Here is a 24,077-nt window from a genome sequence, read left to right as displayed (position 1 = left end):
AACAAAGGAATGCACAGATAAGATAGTTTCAGGAAGTGATAAGTTGAAGAAAATAAAACCTGACAATGCAATCTGAACGTGGGCATTGGGGCAGAGGCACTTGAGATAAAGTGGCCAGGGAAGGGCTCTGAGGGTGTGATATTTGAGCTGAGGCCTGAATGACAGGATGGAGATGGCCGTGTAAGATCTGAGGTCAGTGTGTACAAGGTGTAAGGAACAGCAAATGCAAAGGCCCTGAGGTGGACCTGCTTGGCCTGTTCAGGGCTTGAAAAGGCAGCCAACCAAGTCTAGAACCATTTTAGCCAGTGGCTCCCCAAGAAAGCTACTGGAAATCTCTTTTTAGTCCATAGATTTCTTGGGGAGCAGGTGTAGCTCAGTAGTGGTTGAGCATTTGCTTCGCATGTACAAGGTCCCTGGTACCTCCTAGAAATATGGACTGTACCCACCAAGATTGAGTTGAGTAACACTGAGAGTGGGGCTCTGGAATCTGGATTTGAACGCACCCCATTTGGTTCATGGGCATCCACCCCAGCCCTGCACCTGCAGACCTGCCTCCTGAAGCCAGCAGTTCACTTCACAGTTGCAGAGAGAGAGGGTCAGAGAAGGGATGGACCTTATTCAAGGTCACACAGCACACAGTGGTACGCTAAGCCTCCAGGCCAGGTCCCCTGCTTCCCTGGCCGGGGGTTCCTTCCTTACTGCTTTGCTTCTTCTCTTGTGGAGGGCTGCCTGGACCTCACTCCCACTTGCTTCTATCTCCCCATCTCTCCTCTCTGATCTGAGCCCTCACACTCTCTGTACAGCTTGCTCCCCAGTTCCCATCTCACCTCCTAGTCCAGCCTCACAGGTCTCCACATGTCGCCAGAGCATGCTTTGCCACTTCCCACCTCTGGGCCTTCGCTCTTTTCGTCTCCTCCTCTAAGAATACTTTCCTCTGCTTTCTCCCATTCAACTCCTACCGAACCTTCTATGTGCAATGCCAATGACTCCTCCTCCAGGCAGTCTTCCAGAACCTTTGTGCTGCGAATTCCCTCAGTGCCAACAGTAGATCAGATGAGCTCGGCCACTTTTCCCAAATGCCCGCACCATCTCTCGAGGTCAGTCTTACTGCTCTGGGAGAGCCTACTCTGGGCCAGGAACTGTGCAGACCAGCTCTGGGCTGTCCTGCTCTCAAGATTAATGAGAAAAGAAATCCCTGGGAGGGGCAGGTATCCCCAGGTTGTTCATAAGGCTTCTGATTCATTATGCTATTTGACCCTCCCACAACCTCACAAAGTGCAAGTGTCATTATGCCCATTCTACAGTTGGGAAACAGAGGTGTAGAGAGGTGAAGGGACTAGTCTGGAGTCACATAGCTAGGAAGTGCTGGTCCTCCCTCCAAATCCCAAATCCCAAATCCCTAATCCCTCAGCATTCAGTTCCGGGCTGAGATGGGGACTTCACAGGAGCCGGTGACTGGGCTGGTTCATCTGTCCTTAGTGGGCTGTGCAGGGACTGAGCTCCCTCCCGCCCCCTGGAACCCAAGACAGTGCCAGGCATGGAACGGTTCACAGATGACCCGGCAGGCCTGCTTGGGAAGGGGGTTCTCTGGCCTCGTGCTGGGACCATATGCCACCCCCTCTGGTCGGCCGGTGGGTGGGGAGCCTTCTTGACCTAACACTGGAGAGAGAGGAAAGAACCCAGAGACCTTGAGCCTTAGCCCCAAGCCCGCGCTGGGGGAGCAGGGAGGGGCTTTGGGCCTGGCTGGGGCCCAGGCCCACCTGGAGCTTGGCAGTGTTTCTGGGTCAGGGCGGGGAGAGGAAGTACACAGAGGGAGTTGCTCCAGGCCTGGCCATCTGGGCTGAAATGCCGGCTGCTCTGGTGAGGGTGAGGAAGGAGAGGCTGGGGCTGGGTTCTGGAGAGTGGCTCTCATCCCCAGGGGTTGGGTCACCGGATTAGAGCTCTGAGCTTTGGGGACAGCAGGCTGGCTGTCCAGATGGCCCAGCGTGGGAGCCCAGGGCGCCTTCGGGCAGCTGAGCAGGCATCAGGCGTTCTGGGAGGGATGGCTGAGGCAACTGAAGGGGGATACGGGGTCTTAGCAGCTGTATTTAACTGCCATAGTGGAGCCCCAGCCTATGCCCAACCCCCACATGCGACCTCAGGTGAGTCTCCCTCTCTCCTGGACCTCAGTTTCCCGGACTGCTCAGTGCTGGGGTGGGACGGTCTCTCAGACCCTGGAGACTGGGAAACGAGGCCACGTCCTGCCGAGGGATGAAATGGGCAGGGTCCTCGGGCAAGTCGCTGTCTTTCAAGGCCTCAGCTTTTCTAGCTCAGTCACTTGCTCTGAAGGGTGGCATTCCAGGAGTTTATGAAAGGCTGTTGTCATGGATGAGGGAGATTTGACCTCTGGGCCTCTAGGGGAGGGAACATGTAGGTGGTGGTTTGGGGACTGGGAGAGAGTTCTAGATCCTCATAGAATCCCAGAGAGCTGGGCTGGGCAGAGCAGTCTCATCCCCATTTAACACATAGAAACCTGAGGCCCAGAGATGTCAAGGGGCTTTCTTTGGGTCACAGAGTGTGACCCCCTTGCCCCTCTCACTGCCCACTGGCCTTGCACCCCTCTTAGAGCCCTGGCTTCCGCAAGGCCCTGGCCTCAGCTTCAGTCTGTGAATGCTCAAATGTCTATGCTTAACCAGCCCCCCACTTCCACCTGTGTTGAGAGGGGCAGAGCCATCCAAGGCTGGGATGATCTCTACCCTGACCGGGCCATTTTCTGCAAAGGATGCCATTAAAATCACTGATGGCTTTAGGGGGGATCTCTGGGGGTGGTGGGGGCAGGAGGCACCTCACTTGGCACCAAGGGCTTGAGTGTGCCATCCCAGGGCTTGTCCTTATCTCCCGCCATGAGGGTGACCCAGCTCCAGCCCTTTCCATCTTGCAGATGATAGTTCTGCTCCTGGTCCAGCCTTATTCCCGGATGAGTAGTGGACACAGGAAGCCATCACCGCCTGCTAGACGGGCTCCTCCTGGGACAGAGGCCGTGACCTTAACCACAAATGCCGCCCCCCCCCCCACCTCCCACCCGTGCCCAGGGGTCCAGTGGCTCGATGGGAGGCGGAAGCGTATGGGCTGCCTGGCGGGGCTTCCCCTGGTGGCACTGCCCGCCCTCCAGACAGGAAACCCGACAGGTCTGAGTCCTCCAGACATCTATTGTTTGGGGCCTGATGTGGGCTCCGATGTTTCCCCTGTCGGACTCCAACCCCCAGTCCAGCCCTCCTTCTGTCCCTCATCAAGCCAGAGTTTAAGGAAAGTCCCAGGGTGTTGCCCTTCCCCCATCTCTGCTAGTCCTGCTCAGCGTTATGGTCTTCATTCTCACCAGCCAGCCTGGTTCAAGCCCCGCCTCCTCCTCTTGCAAGCCCTGTGACCCTAGGCCACTTACTGACCCTCTCTCTGGCCCTGATATTTTCTGAGATGAAGATGATAGCGTCTGCCTTTAGGCTTGTTGTGAAAGTAAATGAGACAATGTGTATAGAATGCTGAGAACAGGGCCTGGCATCCAGGGAATGCCAAGTACACTTCAGCTTCTATTCTTAGGAAATCCAAACGCCACCCTCACACAAACCTTTCAAGGTCAAACTTGTGACCTTCCTTGGTTGGGGAGGTCTTGGATTCTGTGATCCCCTCCAAGCGTGAGCATCTCTCCTCCCCGATGGAGCCTAGTATTTAGGACGACTTGTTGTTGCTGGTACTTTCCTTCTGTACAAATGTTCCCTCTGTTCAGGCCAGGCCCTTCTGCTTAGTGCTCAGCTGAAGAAATGGGTCCATTCCTCCCTGGTCTTCCCTTGTGGCCTCCTGGTATCCCCAATTTTCACATTCCCTGGTGGAGTGAGGCAGAAGCATGAGGGAGAGTCTCTCATGGGGGCTCAGGGCAGACTTCTTTAAGGAGGGGATGTTTGAGCTGGGTCCTGAGGGTGAGGGAGGAGTTTGCCAGGTAGGTGCAGGGAAGAGCTTCTTGGCGGGGTACAGACAAGGTCCAGGCCAGCGGTGGGAGAGTGGGGCCTTTGGAAGGCCTTGAGCAGTAGAGCAAGGGGGGCTGAAGGGGGTGAGGGTGCGAGGGGAGGGAGCTGTTTCGTGGCAGGGCTTGGTCCTCCTCGGGCCTCTAGGGGTCCACTTCTGGAGGCTTTGCGGGGAGAGGGTGAAAGTGGTGTGGTCGAGTTGGGCGAGATCTGCTTTGACCGGCTGGTGTGTGGCACTATGTGTGGCATACAGTGAAGATGCAGATTTCCAGGCCCCATCCAGAGCTACCGAATCAAACATCTGTGGCCAGGGGACCTGGAAATATGCATGTTTAATGAGATCGAGAGGGGTTTGGTGGCTGTGGAAGCTGCCGTCTTAACCCTACCCAAAGCAGCATGTTGGAAGAGGGGAGCTGGGGCCATTTAGGATCCACTCTAGAGTCCAGACAGAGGTGGGGAAACAGGGCCAGTGACCAGACTGGTAGTCCTATAGGGCCTGAGCCTCGAAGGCCAGCCGGGCCTCTGAAGCTGAGGCAGTCCCAGACGGCAGGGAGGATTTTCAGATACCCCTCCCCCAGCCCAGGCCACCTCTGGAATGGAAGCTGTTCTTGTTCAGGAGGAGGCCACAGGGGCTGCGGGTGGGGGGTAGCAGCCCGGGGTGGGCCGGCTGATCTGAGATTGATTCCAGATGTTCTGCTGGGGTGAGTAGGGAGCAGCTTTTGTCTGCCTGCACGCCCCGGGGGTGGGGGTCGGGGTGGGGAGGCAGCAGGGAGCCCAGGCCCCTCCCTGCCAGCTCCTGCCCTGCCCCCTTCCTATGCAGTACCCTAGCTCTGGCCCACCTTACCTGGGGAGGAATTAGACTTCTGCTTGGAGTGGTGGGCAATGCCAACTCCCACCCCAGGCCCGGGAATGCAGTATTTCTTCCAATGCAGGAGCTGACTCTCCTCCCCCCACAAAGTAGATAGGTTGGGGGTCCCAGCTCCTGGCCGCTTCTCCTTCCCACTCTCTCCTGCGTCTACCCACACAGACCTGACTGCGCACTGGGAGGCCCTGCCATGATGGGAGTCTGCGGGCAGGCAGCCTCCCGTTCCTCAAGTGAAGGCTGGAAGCTGGCTCTCAGGCGAGTCCTGCTTTGGGAGGGAAACCGGGTCCGGTGAACCCCAGCCCCTGGGAACGGGTTGTTGCCCCTAACCTCAGCAGGCCGCCTCACCCACAAACCCGTGGACTTGCCTGGAAGTCCCAAGATGGGGATAGGTGGGTTCCAGAGCATCCCCTGAGCTGAGGGGGAGCTGGGGAGAACTGGGTTCTGGGGGCCCGCCCAGGGGAGGGTGCCAGCCGGCATCCCACTGCTTGCCCTGGCGTGAGCTCCTCCCAAGGGCCTTTGCTCTTTGAAAAGAGGCTTCCGCGCAGTGTCTGCTGTTAACAACGGGACAGAGCAGCGCTTAACCCAAAGGAGGCTTAGGGTGTCCCTGCAGATTCCGTTGGGATTGGCCAGGATTCTGAGGCGCGGGCCGGGGCTGGGGTCTTTGCCCTTTCTGTGGGGATGGCTTTGGACTCCCAGCCAGTGGCTGGGTCTGGCGAAGCAATTCCCCCGCCCCTCCCCCTGGTCCTGGGAAGGCGCCTGGCTTCCAGCTGGGATCCCGGCTCCTCCGACCTGGGGGCCCTCCCCAACCCGGCTGTGAGAGGGAGGGGGCTCTCCCTGTGAGGTACAAAACCTGGCCTGGACTCCTGCCCAGACCACCCCGCCCCCTCCAGCGCCCTACCGGTTCAGCGGCTCTGGAGGATTGCCTTAGGCACCCACAAGTGCCCCCTCCCCGCCAGGCACACACACCCGAGACTGCCTGCTGGGGGTCCCGGGCGAAGACCACTTTCCTTGTGACCAAGTCAGACCTGCCCGTCAGGGCCTCAGCTTCCTCTCTTCCTCAAGTCTGTACTTGAGGGGATGGAGATCAGGCCGCTGTGGATCTGAATGCCTTCAAGGATAAATGCCGCTGTAGGCCTGAGAAGAGGCAGATGCCACTGGGTCCAGGAGGGTCAGGGTTGGTTAGAGGAGGCAGGCCCTAGAAAGAGGGACTTTGACCAGGCAGACAAGTAGGCAGGAGGGCAGTCCCTGCTGCAAGTAGAGCAAAGAAAAGTGAGAAGTAGGGGGACCAGTGGACTTGAGACTGGTGGGTAGGTAGTTGGAACCCCAAATGCAAGAGAAGGATGTTTGGGCTTGATAGCTTTGGGCTTTGGGGAGCCACAGAAGGTTCTTGAGCCATGGAGTGTGTGTCCTGGTGAAAGCTTTTCAGCACTATGAATAGAGAGCGCTGGGACCCAGTCTCAGGTTCGTGTCTCTACAGCAGGGTGAGAATTGTCCTGTCCTCCTGGAAGGGAGCTGCGGTAAATGTCCAGGGCATGCGGACCTCGCTGCTTCAGTGATGTTTTATTTATGGCACTTGGGAACTGAGCAGCGAGGGATCCAAATCAAAGGGAGGAAATTGTTCAGATTTGGTCTTCGTATAGAGGGATTCATTATATTCTCTCTACTTTTTTGTACTCTTGAAATATACATCATCATTTTGATTATATAAGAATAACGTGCGTATCAAATGGGACGGCCTTTAAAATGTCAGGAACAAGCATGCATCCTGCGTGAGAGAAGAGCGCTTTGCATCCGCCTGGGGCCAGGGGCCAGCTGAGCCGAGGGTTTGCGGGTCGATTCTCAGCGGCGTGAGCTTGGGGAGGAAACTGGCTTGGTTCGGACTGCAGTTGCTGGTGACCATTTCCCGGAGCATGGTGTTCCCCGGGCAGCGCTGCGTGCACCCTGCCCCGCTGCGGGAGCGCGCACACGCGGGTCTACACCCGCCGCCGGGACGGGGCACCCCGTGCGCCCCGAGGTCGGGCGTCGGGCCCTCCGGCCCTGGAGGCGGAACCCTCCAGCTTCCCGGGGTCAGGACCCGGGGTCCCGGGGACACTCCGGGCCGCTTCGCCCCCTCGACTCCAGGCCGGGATTTCTCCTGCACTGACTTTCCGGGTCGGTGCCAGCCCGGCCTCCCGGTCCCCAGCCCCCGCCGCGGGGCCGGCTGCTCGGAGGAGGGGAGGGGGGAGGAGTTTGAGCGACTTTGTGGGGCAGCCTTGGCCTCGGCGGCGGCCGCTCCAACCAGCGCGGGAGAGCGCAGGGACGCCCGCCGGGCGGTCGGGAGCGGGCGATGGGGCCCCTGTGAGCGCGCCCAGGCCCGGCCCGGTGCCCGGCGGGCGGCAGCATGTCCGCGGGCGGCAGCGCCAGGAAGAGCACCGGGAGGCCCTCCTACTACTACCGGCTGCTGAGGCGGCCCCGGCTGCAGCGACAGAGGAGCCGCTCCCGCAGCCGGACCCGGCCTGCCAGGGGTAGGCGCAACCCCGACCCCTGACCCCCAGGCCCTCCCGACCGCCTCTTCACCACTTGCTGCCCTGGAATGCCAGGCACCCCGAAACCTCTTATCCGATTAGCGGGAACCTCGTCAGCCCATTATTGTGTCGGCCTGACCCCCATTGGGACAGCTTCTCCCTCACCTTCCTACTCTCTTGGGGATGCCAAGGTCCCCGTGTCTCCTAGTGGCCTGGGCAGGGAGAGGGGAGAGTGGAATCCCTGGCTCTCTTCCTCCGGTCTGTCGCACCCAGCCTCGTTCACCCAGCGCAGGGTGTTAGAGCGACCCAGGGTGGAGTCTGGCTCCTCACCTGTCTTCACTGCCCTGGGCTTTTCCCCCTTGCAGGGACTTAACAGGCTTCTCCACCTCTTGGGTGGAGGGACACCTAGGTGGACTTCAGGGGCTCTTTCCCTGGCCAGAGCTGGGGGCCCGGGTTTGTAGAGCTCTGCGCCGGCCGCCTTTGAGTGGGTGGGCTTTGAAAGGAGTTTTTCTCTTTCCAGCCTGGGAGGGAGGACAGAGCTGAGGGGGGAGGTGCGGACAGCATTTTCTTTTTCCAGTAACTGGATCCTCAGCTGGAAATGGGTGTGATTCAAGGGGGCTGCCTTTGGGGCGGGTGGGGGCTGGGACTTCCTTCCCGACTGGACGGAAGGGAGGGAGGCCCCTGGGAGAAGATCTTCCAGGGGGCCCTGGGGAGGCTGGAGTCCTGGGCAACGGCTCACGCCCACCCGAGGGTGCCCATGGGGTGGGTGGTGTGGGGGTGAGGCGTGCGGGTGCCCCATAGCCCTCAGTGGGGTCCTGTGCCTTATTTCCACCATCAGGTTGTCATAGAGAGCAGGACAGCAGCCCTGGGCAGAGCCATCCCAGGAGAGGGATTTGAGCAAATACTTGTGCGAAGAATCTGGCAGACCCGGGGTCAAATCCCGACCCCTCTGGAGTGCTGATGGTGTGACCTAAGCCCGCCCCTGAGCCTCAGTTTCCTCATCATTGTAAGAGTGAATGAAATGAGCAGGCCATCAGTATTAGCTTAGTTTGCTTCCCCCAGCAATGAAAGAGACTTTTCCCACGGTCAGGGCTGAACAACAATGAGCAGGGCTTCCTCAGGAAGTAGTGAGTTCCCTGTTCGTGGAAGGGTTCGTGGAAGGGGCTATGCACAGGTGTGGTTGGAGCGCAAGCTTTGAGGGTCTCTTGAGACCTTTGCCTCCCCCCCCCCTTTTTCTTCCTTGACTCGTCCTCTGGCCACTCCCTCCCCTCAGGCTTGGGCCAGGAGACCAGAGATCTGGCTTTAAGCACAGGTCACCGTGATTTTGGGCAAGTCACTTCCCCATTCTGAGCCTCAGCTTCCTCAGCTGTAAAGTGGGGCCAGCAGTATATGGAGGACTCATCTGTACTATGATAAATAGTTGTTCAACTGCCCAGTGGCACTCTGGCCACCCTGGAGCCCCTCCTGTCCCCACCGTCCTACTTCTCCTCTTGTCTCTGAAATGCTCTGCAAGCACTTTCCCTCCACCTTTTGTCTCAGCCCAGTTCCATCCCTGGCTGCAGAGGCACAGAGGGGAACTGGAGCCCCCTCTGCTGACTGGGCAGGGGACATTCAATGTATCAGTCCTCCACCTAAGGCCCAGGTCCCAGGCCCCACCCAAGGGAGCCCCTGCTTTGTGCCCCAGCCTTGAAGGAGCTTGCAGCCTGCTGGGGGCAGGGAAGACACTGTCCCCGAAGAGCAGTTACAGCTGAGCTATCAGGGAGAGCTTCCCAGAGGAAGCTACATTTGGAGCCATCTCACAAAATGGAAAAGATTTTCTTTGGCTGAAGTGAGGGGTTAAGTCAGATCTGAGTTCATGGTGCAGTTCTGCACGGAACTCTCTGTGGGCCAGTTACCTCTGCAGGCCTCAGTGTTCTTGTCTGGTAGATGGGGGTAATGATGACAGGGCTCTGTAAGGAATGAGAGCTAATGCATGGAAAGCTAGAAATCTGTGTCCAGGTCCCGGGCCGCAGTTGATAATGAGCTACTGTGTGCCTTTTATCTGGACAGAAGGAAAATGTCTTGGATGTTGTGGACAGATGGACAGAGTTCTTGGAGCAGGGTGGGCAGTGAGTTGGTGAGGGGAGAACAGGGAACTGTAGTTTGGGGTCTGATAAAGGGCCTTGAGTGATGGGGAGTCATGGAGGGTGGGGCGGGGAAGAGAGCAGCTTGGGACATGATGGGGGCAGGGTGTAAGGTGGAGGCTAGAGGCCCTGCCCTTCCGGGGTGGGAGGCAACTGGGACAGCCACTGACCTCCCTCCACTAAGCCCCCCAGACCCCAAACTCCATCCCCAGGCCACCTCCTTACTGCCCCTCCAGAGGGCAGTGCCCCACCTGTGGTAACTCATGCTCGGGAAGCTGCCATGTGGCCTTGGGCTGGTCCCTTTCTGCCTCAGGCCTCTGTCTGCCCCTCCACCTGGGGACTTGGTCCTGTGACTATGATATCAGTCCCTGGAGAAGGGGGTGGTACCCGTACCCCAGCCTGAATCAGGTCCTTGCTCCATACCTGCTTTGGCCTCTGCCACTAGCAAGGAAGGAAAATGACTAAGAACTTGGAGTGGGTGTTTGGTCAGAAACATGAAAGTGTAGGAGAGAGTGGCCTGGTGGTGGGGACCCGCATCTGGCAGGGCTGGGGAAAGGGTTGTGGCCAGGCTGCCACCTCCAAGGACGCTGCCTGCCCCCTACCCTTATAGCTCCTTTGGAGGGGTGGGGAGGGGGCTCAATGGAGATTTAAGAGCAGGATCTTGCAGAAATAGCATCTGCAGTTGTCTCTGATTCACCAATGTGGGGCGCAGAGTGAGACCTGCTGGTGGGAACGCCGGGCTTGACACTGGCCAGAGGCAGGATTGGATGGCAAGGGTGCTCTGGCCATTCGACATTGTGCTGTGTGATCCTGGAGTCCACTTGAAGGTTGCACAGGACCCATGGAATTGAGGGGGTCCTGTCCCCTGAAGGATGTCAGCAGTCCCCCCGGGGCAGCTGGGGGAAAGAGAAGTATTCCTGCCATGCTGCGTAAAGTACTGGGCCACTCATTCTGCCAGCACACGCTGTCTTACAGGCCTTCCACTGTGGGCTGGCTTCAGCCTGGGCATGAGGGCACATGGAGATGAATCACATGTGCCCCCAGCCCTCGCCAAGCCCCAGTCTGGTGAGGAGGCCAGCCTATTGGGGTACACTAGAGCATGGGGCCCTTTCTGATGGAACGGAGCAGTGGCTGGTAGGAGAGAGGGCCTCAAATCCAGTTCAGCCATGAACTGATGGTGTGACCCCAGGCACATCCCAGGGCCTCAGTTTCCCTATCTGTCAAGGGGAGCCAATCTGTCCTGCTGCCTCATTAGTGTCAGAACCTGTTGGAACTGTGGTGGGTCCATATCCTTAGGAGGCTGTTTGCTTTCTTCACGTCTCCATCCATCTCAGGTTTCCAAGGACCTAGGCTAGGCTCTGAGTGAGCCCTGGGGACTTGGCAGATCTTTTCTCCCAAGGTGGCCAAGTCATCCTGCATGTCCATGTGTCTTTCCACTGCATGGCTGCTAAGTGGGCCTCTTCTTCCACCTGGAAGGCTTTTCTGTATTCTGTCTGTGGGGCCTTGGGAGGGGTTCACAGGAGACCCTCCAATATACTTTGAGGAATGTAGGCAGGAGAGGCCTGCCCAGGAGATGGTGCCTGGGAGAGCTGGGGCTGGCCTCCTGAGGTGGCCTTCACCTGCCAAGGCTCAGAACATGGCAACCGGGGGTTCAACTCCTGAGATCCAAAGGGGGACACTGAGGCACAGAGGAGCTGGGACTGGCTGGCTTCGAGGAAGATGGCAACATGCTTGGGGAGGGCACTGGTTTAACACGGCTGGTCTTCCCTGGGAGCGATGTTTAGGGAAGGGCCTGTGTGCCATTATAGGGAGGGGTGGGGGCTGTGACCATTTAGGAGGGGCCTTGGCTTCAAAGAGACTACCGAGAGGCCTCTGGGCAGCAGTTCCAACTCCAGGGGTTGGACTAGTCTAGAAAAGCCCTGAGAGTAGGGGCTGGCTATGTCTTGTGCCTCCCCACCCCCGAATCCTCAAATGTTCCCCTAAAGGCCCAAGGCCCGGCTCTCTACCCCAACTTGGGCGAGATCTCTGAAATCATGGCTGTGTCCTTTTCTGCCTTGTCTCTTCCTTTGTTCCTGCTGAGACACAACCTCTCCTTTGGGGTTGTGACCCAGCTTCTCTGGGTCCCCCTAGCCTTATATACCTCAATGTCTTGGGGGCTCACTACCTCTCATGACGTGTAACAAGGGTAAAAATGTCTCCTGTTTGCTTGGTGCCTGCTCAGTGCCTTGACTTTGACCTTAGCTCTGTACTTGCATTATCTCATTTAATGCTCTCAACCACCCCCTGAGATGGATACTGCTCTTATCTTTATTTTACAAGTGAGAAAACTGAGGCTTAGATAGTGAGAGCCTTGTCCTAGGCCACACAGCTTAGAAACCGTGGAGCTGAGATCTGTCCAACTCCTGATCTTGAGCCTGTAGACGTTCCAGCCTCCTCCTGTGGGCAGGCAGGACTTTCTCAGGTCAGGCCTTGGCTAGGGTAAGACCTCCTCTTCTTCCTTACAGTAGTATCTTGTCAGATTTGCACAGGCAGCAGCTCCACAGAGTGTGCCCGGTTGTCATCTCCCACCATCCTAACCATCCCTCAGGAGGAAGGCAGGGAAATGACCTTGGCATCTGTGGGGCACCGCCTTCAGTGGCTCAGGTGAGACCCCCAGGTCTGGCCCTTTCCCCTCCTTCCTCCTCCCCCGTGTCCTGGACTGATTCGTGTTCTGCCAACCACGCTGTTCCCCTGAGCATGGCTTCAGCCGTTTCTGCACCAAGGCCCTTTGTGCTGAGGGTTCAGTGTCTCTTGGTGCGAGGTCCCTGGAGCCAGGCAGGTAGCCTGGGGCCCGCTTGCCAGAGTGCGTGGTGAGAGGCAGGAGGCCCGAGTTAATCTCCTGGAATGCCAGGCTCTTGGCCTTTGCTGTTCCTGAGCCTATCCTCATCACCTTTAATAATAACAAAGACAAAGCACGCTTTTACTGAGCTGAATGTGTGCTATAGGCTCTGTGCCAAGAGCTTCCCCTGATTATCTCATTTTAATACCCACCATCCCAGGAGGTAGAGCTCGGAGCATTACTTTCCTTTGCCAGGTGAGGAAATTGTGTTCACAGCGCTGAAGTAACTTGTTGTAAGCGGCAAGATTTGAACCCAGGCCCCATGGACTCCAACGCTCATGCTCAGAATCATGATTGAGTGCTTCCTTTTCTTTTTTTGGTTGGTGTAATTCAGAGAGCTTTGGAATACAGCCAGAGTCAGGTTTAGAGTCAGGATTCCTGCGTTCTCTGTCTCTGTCCCATTGAGTTACAATTTTTGAGACCTGGAGTTACAATGAGGGACTGGGAGCCTGCTTTGCTCAGCTGCTGAAGGGGGAGGTTTATGGGCTTGGCATGTTACTTGGGGCCTTTGCAGTTACAGTACTGGGAAGCTTACTTTCCTCTTGAGAACTGGGGAAACCGAGGTCCACAGTGCCCTGTTTGCTTGCCTAAGGTTATGTAAAGATGTTAATGAGAGACCCAGGTCTGGAACTATGTATCCTCTTTTTAAAAAAAATTTTTTTTTAATTAATAGATCACAAGGAATGTTACATTAAAAAACATAAAGGGGGGAGGAGTGGGATGAGGGGTGTGGGGGGTATATGGGGACCTCATATTTTTTGAATGTAATATTAAAAAAACAAAGACAAAAAAATATTAGTATAGAAAAAAAAACACACACAAAAAAACAAGAAACATAAGAGGTTCCCCTATAACCCACTTCCCACCCCCCACCACATCATTTTTGTAAATTGTATTTTTTTGAAGATATATACATCACAAAAAAAATGTCACACTAAAAAATATAAGAGGTTCCTGTATACCCCCCACCCTCCCACCCCACTCCTCCCACACCAACAACCTCCCTCATCATTGCGGCACACTCATCGCACTCAGTGAACACATTTTGGGGCACTGCTGCACTACACAGATAATAGTTTACCCTGTAGTTCACACTCTCCCCCAGTCCATTCAGTGGGTTATGGCAGGATATATAAGGTCCAGCATCTGACCCTGCAATATCATTAAGGATAACTCAAAATCCCAAAAATGCCCCCACATCACATCTCTTCTCCCGTCTCCCTGCCCTCAGCAACTACTGTGGCCACTTTCTCCACCTCGATGCTAAAATTTCTTCTATTACTTGTCACAATAGTTTTATAGTAGAATATCAGTAAGTCCATTCTAGTCCATATTTTATTTCTCCATTGTATGGACTCTGGGTAGGTGATGTCCCCTCCACCTCTAGATCAAGAGGGGGCTTAAATTCCACATGGATGATGGATGCAATTCCTCTACTTACAGTTATTGGCACTCTTTTTTTTTTAATATTTATTTATTTATTTATTTCTCTCCCCTCCCCACCCCACCCTGGTTGTCTGTTCTCTGTGTCTATTTGCGTCTTCTTTGTCTGCTTCTGTTGTCAGCAGTAGGGGAATCTGTGTTTCTTTTTGTTGTGTCATCCTGTTGTGTCAGCTCTCCATGTGTGTGGCACAATTCCTGGGCAGGCTGCACTTTCTTTCATGCTGGGTGGCTCTCCTTATGGGGCGCACTCCTTGTGCGTGGGGCTCCCCTACACGGGGGACACCCCTGCGTGACAGGGGTCATGCGCTTGCGCGCATCAGCACTGCGCATGGTGCAGCTCAACACGGGTCAAGGAGGCCCGGGGTTTGAACCGTGGACCTCCCATGTGGTAGACGGACACCCTAACCACTGGGCCAAGTCTGCTTCCCAGTTGTTGGCACTCTTGATTCCCTGGTATGGTGATTGACCATCTTCACCTCCGCCTTAGCTGACCTGGGTAAGACCAATGAACCAGAGAGTAGGAATTGCCACCTGCTGAGGCTCAGAGCCCACCTGGCACATGGGCAGTCCAGAGATTCAAGTCTCTTGAGAATGGACCATCCCTAGCGCCAACCACAGGTTCAGGGAAAGTGACAGAAGAGTCTCCGTCACACTCAGGAGCACAAATTCCAAAGCAGGGCCCTCTGACATGGCACAGAGCTCCAGATCCATCTGCCATGACTATATTATGTATCCTTTTGATGTTGGTTTTGGTGCTTGCTCTTCCCAAGATTAGCCCAGATAGGGAAACTGAGGCAGCTGGGCTCCTTGTTGGGTCTTTTGGAGGGAAGGATTTGAACACCTGTGTAATTCAACTTAAACATGCTCACACCACAGACTGTGTATGTGTTTTGCTTGGGAACGGCATAAGCCTTTTGACTATTTTTAAAAGAAAAGCAATGGCTGCGATATTTCCCTTGCACCTTCCTCTTGAGGCCACTTGGTTAAATGTCAGGAAAGGGAGAGTATTTCCTGGTCAGGAACATTTAGAGTTTGCTTGGAAGCCGGGGTTTTGTTCTCCGTTAAGGAGGCATTTGGGGAGTCAGTTTCCCCCGCCCCCCATGCCCCTCTGCTGTTCCCTGGGAAGGTTATACTTGACAGTGGCTGGGCGGGGATTTGAGAGTGAGTGATTGAGATGCCTGCGTGCCGTGCCCATCATGGAGTGGAGGAGTGGTTATTTTTAGCCGCCCCGATTCAGTGGAGGCATTTCAGTATTTGTTCAATATTTAATTATCCATCTGAAATTGGCCCACGTGGCCCTGAGTTTGGAAGGGCTCTCTGTGCTGTGATTTCCTCTGATTGCATAAATAAGGAAGCAGAGGGAATCTCAATAGCCCTTCAAATAATAATACTGAAAAAAAAAAAGTGTACTCAGAAAACACAGGCTTGGTTCCGTGGTCTAGATAGTCGGTCTGTAAGCAGAGAAGGAAAGCTCACCAACCACGCTGATCACGCACTTGGAAACACAGCGGTGCTCATCTGTGAATCCCAGACTGCACGGCTGCCTGGCTTTTATTGGGGATGGGTACCCCTCCAGGCCTTCCCCATCCCACAAGCCACCGGTTTCCTGTGTTGACTTTGACAGCTGCTGGGTACCCAGGAGGTGATTTGGGGATTTTGCCTTTGGAAGTCTTGTTAGCTTTTATTTCCCTCTTCTCTTCCCTGACAGGAGAGCCCTGTCTGCATCAAGGCTCTGATATTTCTTTTTCCTTGGCCCTTAAAGGTGATGTGTTGACATGGCTGTGAAATGAAAAAGGCAGAGTGCAGGCAGGAGGATGTGGGGGCTGCAAAGCTCTGCTCTCTCCCCTAATCCCCTGGTTGATGAGGTTGCAGAAGGGAGAGGAAGAGAGAATGCAACCAAAGGGAGCTGAGCCACCCAAAATGGGGTTCCTTCTTGGCACCCTGCTTGGCCTGGAGGATTTGTTAAGCTTGGGTTTAGAGCCTGGAAATCAGTAAATTGACATCTGGAATAGTTTTAGAAAAAAAATAGTTCTATCCATTTATACTTCTTTATTCTGGGGACTCTGAGTTTGGCTCAGAAGTGTGGCCAGGGTGGACATTTTGACTGTGCCACAAGTGCTATGTGGCTCCAGACAAGCCATTGGATCTCTCTGGGCTTAGAGGGACATGTAACAAATAGATGTGACACACACGGGATATCGTTATAGCTCGGGCTAATTGGCATTACTATCTGTTCATCCAAAGCTTGAGAGGATTAATTGTAGAACCAGTAGGGCTGATCTAGAAATTAAAATAGGATACCTGTGGGGGCGTGTCCAAAGGGACGTCCACACAGTTCCTTGGCAATTCTTTTTCCCCAAGTGCTGCTATAAATGTGCCTTGTTCTTGTTCAGACCACTAGAACTTTAGTGAACCTCCGACTTTGTGCAAGTCCTGTGCCAGGGGCCTTGAAGGATGCAGTCAACCCTTGTCCTCTGGAAGCTCAGAGTCTAAAGGGGTAGGTGGTCCTGTGATTGGCTTAGCAGATGGTATGACATGAGTAGGGCCTTGAATGGTAAGCCAAGAGGTTTGGATGCCATCTGGCGGTCTACAGGGAATCAAAGGAAGTTTTTGAAAGTAGTAATAATAATTAGCAATGACTGCCTCCATTTCTTGAGCGCTTACACAGTGCCAGGTGCTATTAAGGGTCCTTTGCATGCATCATTTTATTATGTCCTCCTCCTCACAGATGCTGTAATGTTTGTAGATAATAAGATCCATTTTGCAGATGAGAAAACTGAGGCTCAGACTGGTGAAGCGACATACCCAATAGCTGAGTGGCAGAGTCCAGGATGTTTATCCCCCAGTGTACTCACCAGAGCTTGTGACTTAGGAAAATGATTCTCAGCGACGTGCAAGCTGGACTGGAGTGGCATGGGGAGAATGGAGACAGGGAGGGCCGGTCTCCTTGGTAACAAGTGACTGTGTGAGAGGGGCCGGGGCCAGAGCTGGGAGCTGGGAGAAAGACAAGAGCAGGTATTTTGGGTGTCAGGGGGAGCCTCTGAGGAGGCGTCCTGGAAGAGTCAGAGAGAATGCCTGGGTTTGGAGGCCAGGTGAGGGGGTCGTTTGCACTAGCTGGGGAATCCTGAAGGGGGAGGGCAGGTGTGGTGTAAGGGAGGAGGCAGGGGGCAGCCCGAGCAAAGCCAGCAAGTTCGGGCGAGGTGGCGCAGGGTAGAGGCTGCTACGCCCACCTGAGAACGGGCGCTGGACTGCTGGGTCTTCTCCTTGGCCGGCAGCGAAATGAGAACATGAAGGCCAGGGCAGTGAGTTTCCCATGAAGCTCCCCCTCTGTTATCCCGGGATGCTGTAGTTTAGCAGCAAGTAGGCTGGGGGCCTGGGGGCCACCTCTCCCCTCAGCGGCAGCCTCAGAGCTTACCTGGGGAAACCAGGCTGGGGCCCTACCTCCCAGATCATTATTCACAGAGGGAATGGCCAGGTCAAGAGTGGGGAGGCCTCCCTGGCTGGAGGGCCTGGGGCAGCCCTTCCGGGGATGCTACTGCCAGTTCTGGACCAGCCCCCTCTATCTCCTCTAATGCGCTTTTTTTTTTTCCCAAATCTGTTGGTGTTCCTCCCCCCACCCACCTCATAGGATTACCAAAGCAATAAATAGAACAGAAGAAAATCTCAAGAAGAAAATAAAATATCACCTTTATTCCAGCACCCAGTGATATGCTCTGAGAGCATTCGAAGATTCTTTTTTAAATTTATTGAACATTCTAAAATATTTGAAAGCATAGAAAATAACATTATAGACACCAGGTACCCACTTCTCAGATTTAACAAACGTTAACATCAACAAACTTGCCTCAATTCTCTTTTCTTCCCCTCCCCTTCTCTTCACTTCCCTTTCTTAGAAATGAAATGATTCAAGTATGGCGGGGGTCGGCAAAGTATGGCTCCCTGGCCAAATCCAGCCCACTTCCTGTTTTTGTATGACCTGTGAATCAAGAATGATTTTTACATGTTTAAATGGTCGGGATAAAAATCAAAAGAAGACTATTTTATAATATGAAAATTATATGAAAGTCACATTTCAGCATCCATAAATAAAGTTTTATTGGAACACAGCCATGCTCATTTGTTAATGTATTGTCTGTAGCTGCTTTCATATTACAAGAGAGTTACAATAGAGACCTTAAGCCTAAAATATTTACTATCTGGCCCTGTATGGAAAAAAGTTTGCTGACCCTTGAGATACAGCTAAAGCCTCTCAGTCTCTCCCGAGGGATAACCAGCATCCTAAAGTTAGCATGTGTCCCAACCACGTGTGCTTTTAGCTTTTACTATGTATGCAAATGCTTCAACATATGTAGTATTGCTTTGTGTATTTTTTAAATATGTAGAGAGAAACTGCACTCTGGGAGAGGAGCAAATGCATATGTACCTTCTGGGACCTCCTTCCTCTCCTGAATTCCAGCAGTGCAGATGCCAGCTTTCTGCCGGCCCCAGAATAGGCTACAGAGAAGAAAGAGTTGCAGGAAAAAACTCCAGAATAAAAATGGAGAAGGTGACACTTCAGAATGAAATTACTAGAATTCTTCGGAACGCAAGGGAGGCCAAAGAAATTCAGGGATGATAGAAGCCTCTAGGCCAGTGAATTAATCTATGGAGTCACCAGGAAATCCAGTAGTTTTTGGGAGACAGAATTCTTTGAAAGTGAAGTGCATCTCAAGATGAGGAATAGGAGTTGCAAGCTGTCAAAAGCAATTGCCAAAGGGCTCCAGTAGAGGGACATAGAGAAGAGCTGGTAGCAGGATCTACAGATGCTGGTAAGTTTGCAGGACTTATACTGGCAAGTAAGGAGGCCAACCAGGGAACCCTTGTCCTGTCCTTATGGAGATTGCCTATAAAGTATTGAGGAATAGAACCGGGAGGAGTGCTTCTCCTGCTCTTCCCCATTCAGATCTGGCAGACATCCCACCACCCCCAGCTCCACACATCACCATCACATTTCCTTAGGCGCTGCTGTGCCCACACCCTGAACTTAAAGAGAGTTTGAATTCTGATCCCAAGTCCACTTGAGAGACAATGGAATATCACACTTCGGTAGCCTCGGGACCCTCTTCTCCATACCCAGTGCCATAAAAACAAAATAGGGAGTCAAAGGAGGCATCCCTCTTCTCTTTCCACTCTGTGCCTGAGACTTGGATGGGACCTAGAAATGTAGATAGAGGCCAAGGGGCAGAGAGGAAACTCAGCTTCCTGGGTGCCTTGGGCGCTGCTGTCCTCTCTCGCTCATTGCTATATCCTTGTGCCTGCGCGGGGCTCCCTGACCATCATGGAACAGCTTTGACATTCCAAGATGACTGGGCTCACACCCCGCTCCAGCATTTCCTAGCCATGTGATCATCATCCCTTTATATAATGATTCCAAGCCTCAGTTTCCTCCTGTTGGAGCTCATGTTTCTTACCGGAGGAGTCAGTTTTAGGATAAAAATATTCATACATGGCATGGTCTCTGTGCCTCTTAGAGCTGTTTCTCCACATTTCTTGATGATCCATATTAATATAGATATCAAGTGCTAGCACTATTGTTGAAAAAACTATCTTTTCCATCATCGATTTACCTTGGCACATGTTTTGAGAATCAATTGATCGTATAAGTGCGTGTCTATTTCTGGACTCAGCTCTGCTCCATGGATCTATAATGTCTATCCTTATGCTAATACCGCAGTCTTGATTACTGTAGCTGTATTTCAAGACTATAAAGTAAGCCTGGAAATCAAATAGTATAAATCCCTCCAACCTGTTTCTTCTTTCTATCTAAATTTTTTGCTTTTCTATCTAAATTTAAAACTCAGCTTGTTCATGCGTTTGAAAAGCCTTCAAGGATTTCTGTTGGGATCGTTTTGAATCTAAAGATTGATATGTGGAGAATTCCCATCTTAACTATTAATATATTGCATCTTCTAGTCCTTGAACGTGGTATATTTCTCCACTTATTTAAATCTTCTTTAATATCTCCTTTTTTGTAGTTATTAGTGTACAGGTTTTGCCTATGTTTTGTATTTCTAAATATTTTTTGATGCTTTTTATCAAAAACTCTGAAGGGTCTGAGATATTCCTATATTTACAGACTAACAACTCAGCCTAGTGGAATTTCATGGGTGCTGGGTATGAAATGCCTGGGTCAGTAACTCATGGCATAGCAGGTGGCATGAGCTTCACGCTGTCCTCCGTTTCCCTCCCACCAAGTTCCTAGAGCAGTCACATGTGATCTTTTCTAAAGTGTAAAATGATCTGCTCTCCTGTTTTTTTTTTTCAAGTTACAACCTGTGTCCTTTCTAGGATCTGATGTATAATCTATGGGTTAACTGTTCATCAGGCTGAAAATTAGACCAAGTTGAAGTCCAGTTTTTTTTTAAATTTAGAAATTTGGAAATAATTTTAAATTTGGGTTATAAGTTGTCAAATACAGAAAGGTAAAGAAAGTTCTAAAATTATGTGTAAAAATTAATATGTAGACCCTTAAAACTTTGTACCTACTTTAATTTGTTGGAAAAATAAGTTCTGTGATATAATTTTGTCATGTTCAAATGTAACAATACAGTTTTTAAACCGAAGAGCAGAATATTAAGTACTGAAGTAAAATTTTAGGGTAAAAGAATAGTTTCTAACATATGAATGAAATGAAAAATTAGGATGAATTTAATATGATACATCTGAATTTATATAGCCTAAAGAAGTATTATTGATATAATTAGTTTCCATACTAAGAATAAAATACGCAAAGCACTGAGGGGCTATTAAAGCATGAATACTCTCTATATACATATGTGCAAATATCTCTAAAGCTGCGTTATGAAATAAGCAACAAAAGTGCCATACACCTTTGGTTCTTTGTGGTTTTCAAACTCTTTCACATAATGCCACTTGATAGTGAAAGGATTGCGGGGAAAGAAAGAACTTTGCATTCTATATATGGATAAATATTTCTAAAAGGAAATTGTTCTCTTTTTCTCACAACTGTAGATTTGGAAAAGAAGAGATGGGAGCCCCTGAGAGTCAAAACCCTAGTCGGTTAATGATCTGATATCTCTATGCCTCTATCTTTACCAATAATGTAAACAGAAGTTGAGGCTTGATAAGTGGGAGTATTCATTTCCTGTGGCTGCTGTGACATATGACCACAAACTTAGTGGCTTAAAACAACACATATTTATCTTATAGTTCTGTAGGCCTGAAGTCTGACATGGTTCTCCCTGGGCTAAAAGCAAGGTGTCCGCAGGCCTGCGCTCCTCCTGGAGGCTCAGGAGAATCCGCTTCCTGGCCTTCCCCAGTGTCCAGAGGCTGCCCGTGTTTCCTGGCTTCTGAGCCGGCTGCTCCTGCATCGTTTGATTGCTGTTTCCACTGTCAAGTCGTCTTCTGACTTTCCTGGCCTCCTCCTTATATGGACTCTTGGGATGACACTGGGCCCACCTGGACAAACCAGGATCATCTCCTCATCTTAAATCCTTACCTTAGTTACCTCTGCAAAGTCCCTTTTGCCATATAAAGTAACATTCACAGGTTCTGGGATTCGGGTGTAGATACCATTGACGGCCATTGTTCTTACTACCACAGTGAGTAAGGTTTAGTGATCTCGAGGTAGCGTCTCTCTTCCCTGCTCCAGAAATTGGTGACCAAGGGCTGAACTGCAAAAATGTGCAATGGGGGAGTGGATGTGGCTCAAGCGGTTGAGCATCTGCTTCCCACATGGGAGGTCCTGGTTTGGTTCCTGGTGCCTCCTAAACAAAAAACAACAAAAAGCAAACAAACCAAAAAACAACTTGGGAGCCAATGTGGCTCAGTGGTTGAGCACCAGCTTCCCACTCATGAGGTCCTGGGTTCAATCCCTGGACCCAGGACCTAAAAAACCAAACAAACAAACAAAAAAACTTCAGTGGAAGACAGGAGACCTATCAATTTATCAGTACAATATCAGGGTAGAGCCCCTTACTCTTCATTGGATTAACTGCAAAGAGGTGCACACAGAGTCCACACTGGACTGCTTTTTGGGGAAAGGTCTTTCAGTCTGCAGATTCTCTGATCTCTTGTCATGGTGTTGTTTGCTTTGAGCTCTCCGCATACTTCACCTGCCTGCTCCCATGGGGAGCACCAGCCAGTTCAAGCTCCAGGCTTGGCAGCTGTGTTCCCACACCTACAGGTTTGTTTCTAAGTCCACTTTTTAGACTTTCCTAATCCACTTTCCCTGGTCATTTGTTGATTTTGATTTAGTGTCTTCTGATTTTGTTTTTTTCTCTGTTTCTTGTCCTTTCTCCATTTCAGGTATCTTAAGAGGGCACTATTGGTATCTGTTCAATTTAGTTTTGGAATTTTTAATATTCCTCATTCAGTAAATGCTAGCATCATCTGTTGCCACCAATAGCCTATCCCATCTCCAAAGAGAGTCTGATATCAGAACTCTGTTTATGATATTTTTATGTGTGTGAATACACATACGTACAAACGGAATGTAAAGCATCATATTGGTTTGATCACATAGACAGCAAATGTATTTCACTCTAAAGAGTCTATGATAAGCCTTTACATTGATTTTCTATATGTTTGCCTCTCACTTCAAAATCACTGGCCACCATCTCAGATAACTCTAGATGCCAGTACATTTCTGCAGTTACCTTCCCAGGAAGGAGAAGCTTCCCTCCCCTCCCCTCCCCTCTTTTTATTTTGAAATAATTGTACATTCACAAGAAGTTGCAAAATCAGTAGAGAGAGATCCCACATACCCTTTCCCCCAGTTTCCCCAGGGGTTGCATCTCATGCAACTACGGTCTGGTATCCTCCAATATCAGTGACCTGCAGTCAGAGACCGCTGGGAACATACCTGACCAGCTGAACGAATTGGGCTTCCGTAAGTTGCAAAGGAGAGAACACGCCGTGGAGAACCATGGGGTATTTCAGTAAAAGTGTGCTAGAATGAACCTATTATAGGATTTGGGGTTTGGTCGGGTGATTTTGGGGGTATGTTCTAGACTTGGATGCTGTGAGAAAGGAGACCATTTGTATGACTGGGTACCTCAAATCTGATCTATGGGGGAGGGAAGACTAGCAAAAAAATAAAGCTGTGATTGATAAAGCAGAAGTGATCACTCGTGTTAGCTGAGAGGGGGGAATGTTTGATGTTTGGTGGGTGGCACAGTGACTTTATTTTCATTGGTTGCTTAGACAAAATTATGAAGTAGCCTTGTGTTTTCTTGCTTTTACTTTATTATGCTCTCAGAGTAGCTTTGTCTGAGGCTGGTATTCTCTGAGCTCATTTATGTCCAAGAGAATAACACGGTCGGCTTCCAGGTGGCAGGGGTTGCTGCTTCGTTTTCCTTTCTCGCCAGGAAATCAACATTGGTACAATGTGTGTGTACAGTTCCATGGCATTTGATCACATGTGTAGATTTGTGTAACTACCACCGCAATCAAGACTTGAACTATTCCACTGCCACAAAGATCTCCCTCCGGCTACCCCTTGATCGTCACACCCACCCACTTACCCCCAACCATCCCCAACCCTGGCAACCACTAATCTGTTCTCCTTCTCTATAGTTTTGTTATTTTGGCAATGTTGTTATATATGGAATTAGACAGTGTGTGACCCTTTGAGATGGGTTTTTTTCACTCAGCATAATGCCCTCGAGATCCATTTGAGTTGTTGCATGTCTCAATCGTTTGTTTCTTTTTATTGCTGGTTACTATTCCATGATATCTATATTTTTAAGTTTTATATTGCTCTGGTAACAGGTTACCACAAACGTAGTGGCTTAAACAACACATATTTAGTACCTTACAGTTCTTTAGGTCCCAGAGGTCTGAAGGCTAAAATCAAGGTGTGAACGGGCTGCGTCTGTTTCCTTGCGCATTCTGAATTCTGGTTGTTGGCAGAATTCGGGTGGTGGTAGGACTGAAGTCCCGAGGGCCGTTTCTTCTAGAGGCCACCATATTCCTGGACCAGGAGAAGACCAGATGGTGTCTTCCACTTTCAAGGCCAGCAGTGGCAGGTCGAGTGCCCCTCATGCTGAGCCTCTCCTGCCCCTCCTTTCATCATCACATCTCTCTGTCTCACTCTTCTGCCTTCCTTTTCCACTGTTAAGGATTCTTGTATCAGATGGTTCCGACCTGGATAATCCAGGCTAATCTCCCCATCTCAAGGTCTTTGACTTTAATATCTGCAGAGTCCCTTTTGCCATGTAAGGTAACATTCACAGGCCCAGGAATGAGTGCTGGGACATCTCTTGGAGA

The 24,077-nt window shown here is 51.6% G+C and overlaps 1 protein-coding gene across 15 annotated transcripts in view; it reads left to right on the top strand.

Annotated features, from left to right (window-relative positions):
* The window catches only part of DAB2IP (DAB2 interacting protein), a 195,398-nt gene that overhangs the window by 67,765 nt on the left and 103,556 nt on the right, over positions 1–24,077 (top strand). For 6 of the 15 annotated variants that reach the window (XM_058302449.2, XM_058302448.2, XM_058302438.1 and 3 more), the window contains exon 1: positions 7,131–7,364. The exons of 7 other annotated variants lie outside the window; for them this stretch is intronic. In XM_058302449.2, the coding sequence (XP_058158432.1) occupies positions 7,241–7,364 (124 nt within the window). In that variant the 5' untranslated portion in view covers positions 7,131–7,240. Of the gene's footprint in view, positions 1–7,126; positions 7,365–24,077 lie in introns of those variants that run through there. 2 more of the 15 variants (XM_058302442.1, XM_071217021.1) reach the window with 1 other exon arrangement.

The sequence above is a fragment of the Dasypus novemcinctus genome, chromosome 8 (genome assembly GCF_030445035.2).
Source record: "Dasypus novemcinctus isolate mDasNov1 chromosome 8, mDasNov1.1.hap2, whole genome shotgun sequence".
Classification (NCBI taxonomy): Eukaryota; Metazoa; Chordata; class Mammalia; order Cingulata; family Dasypodidae; genus Dasypus; species Dasypus novemcinctus.
This window is presented reverse-complemented; position numbering and strand designations above follow the sequence as displayed.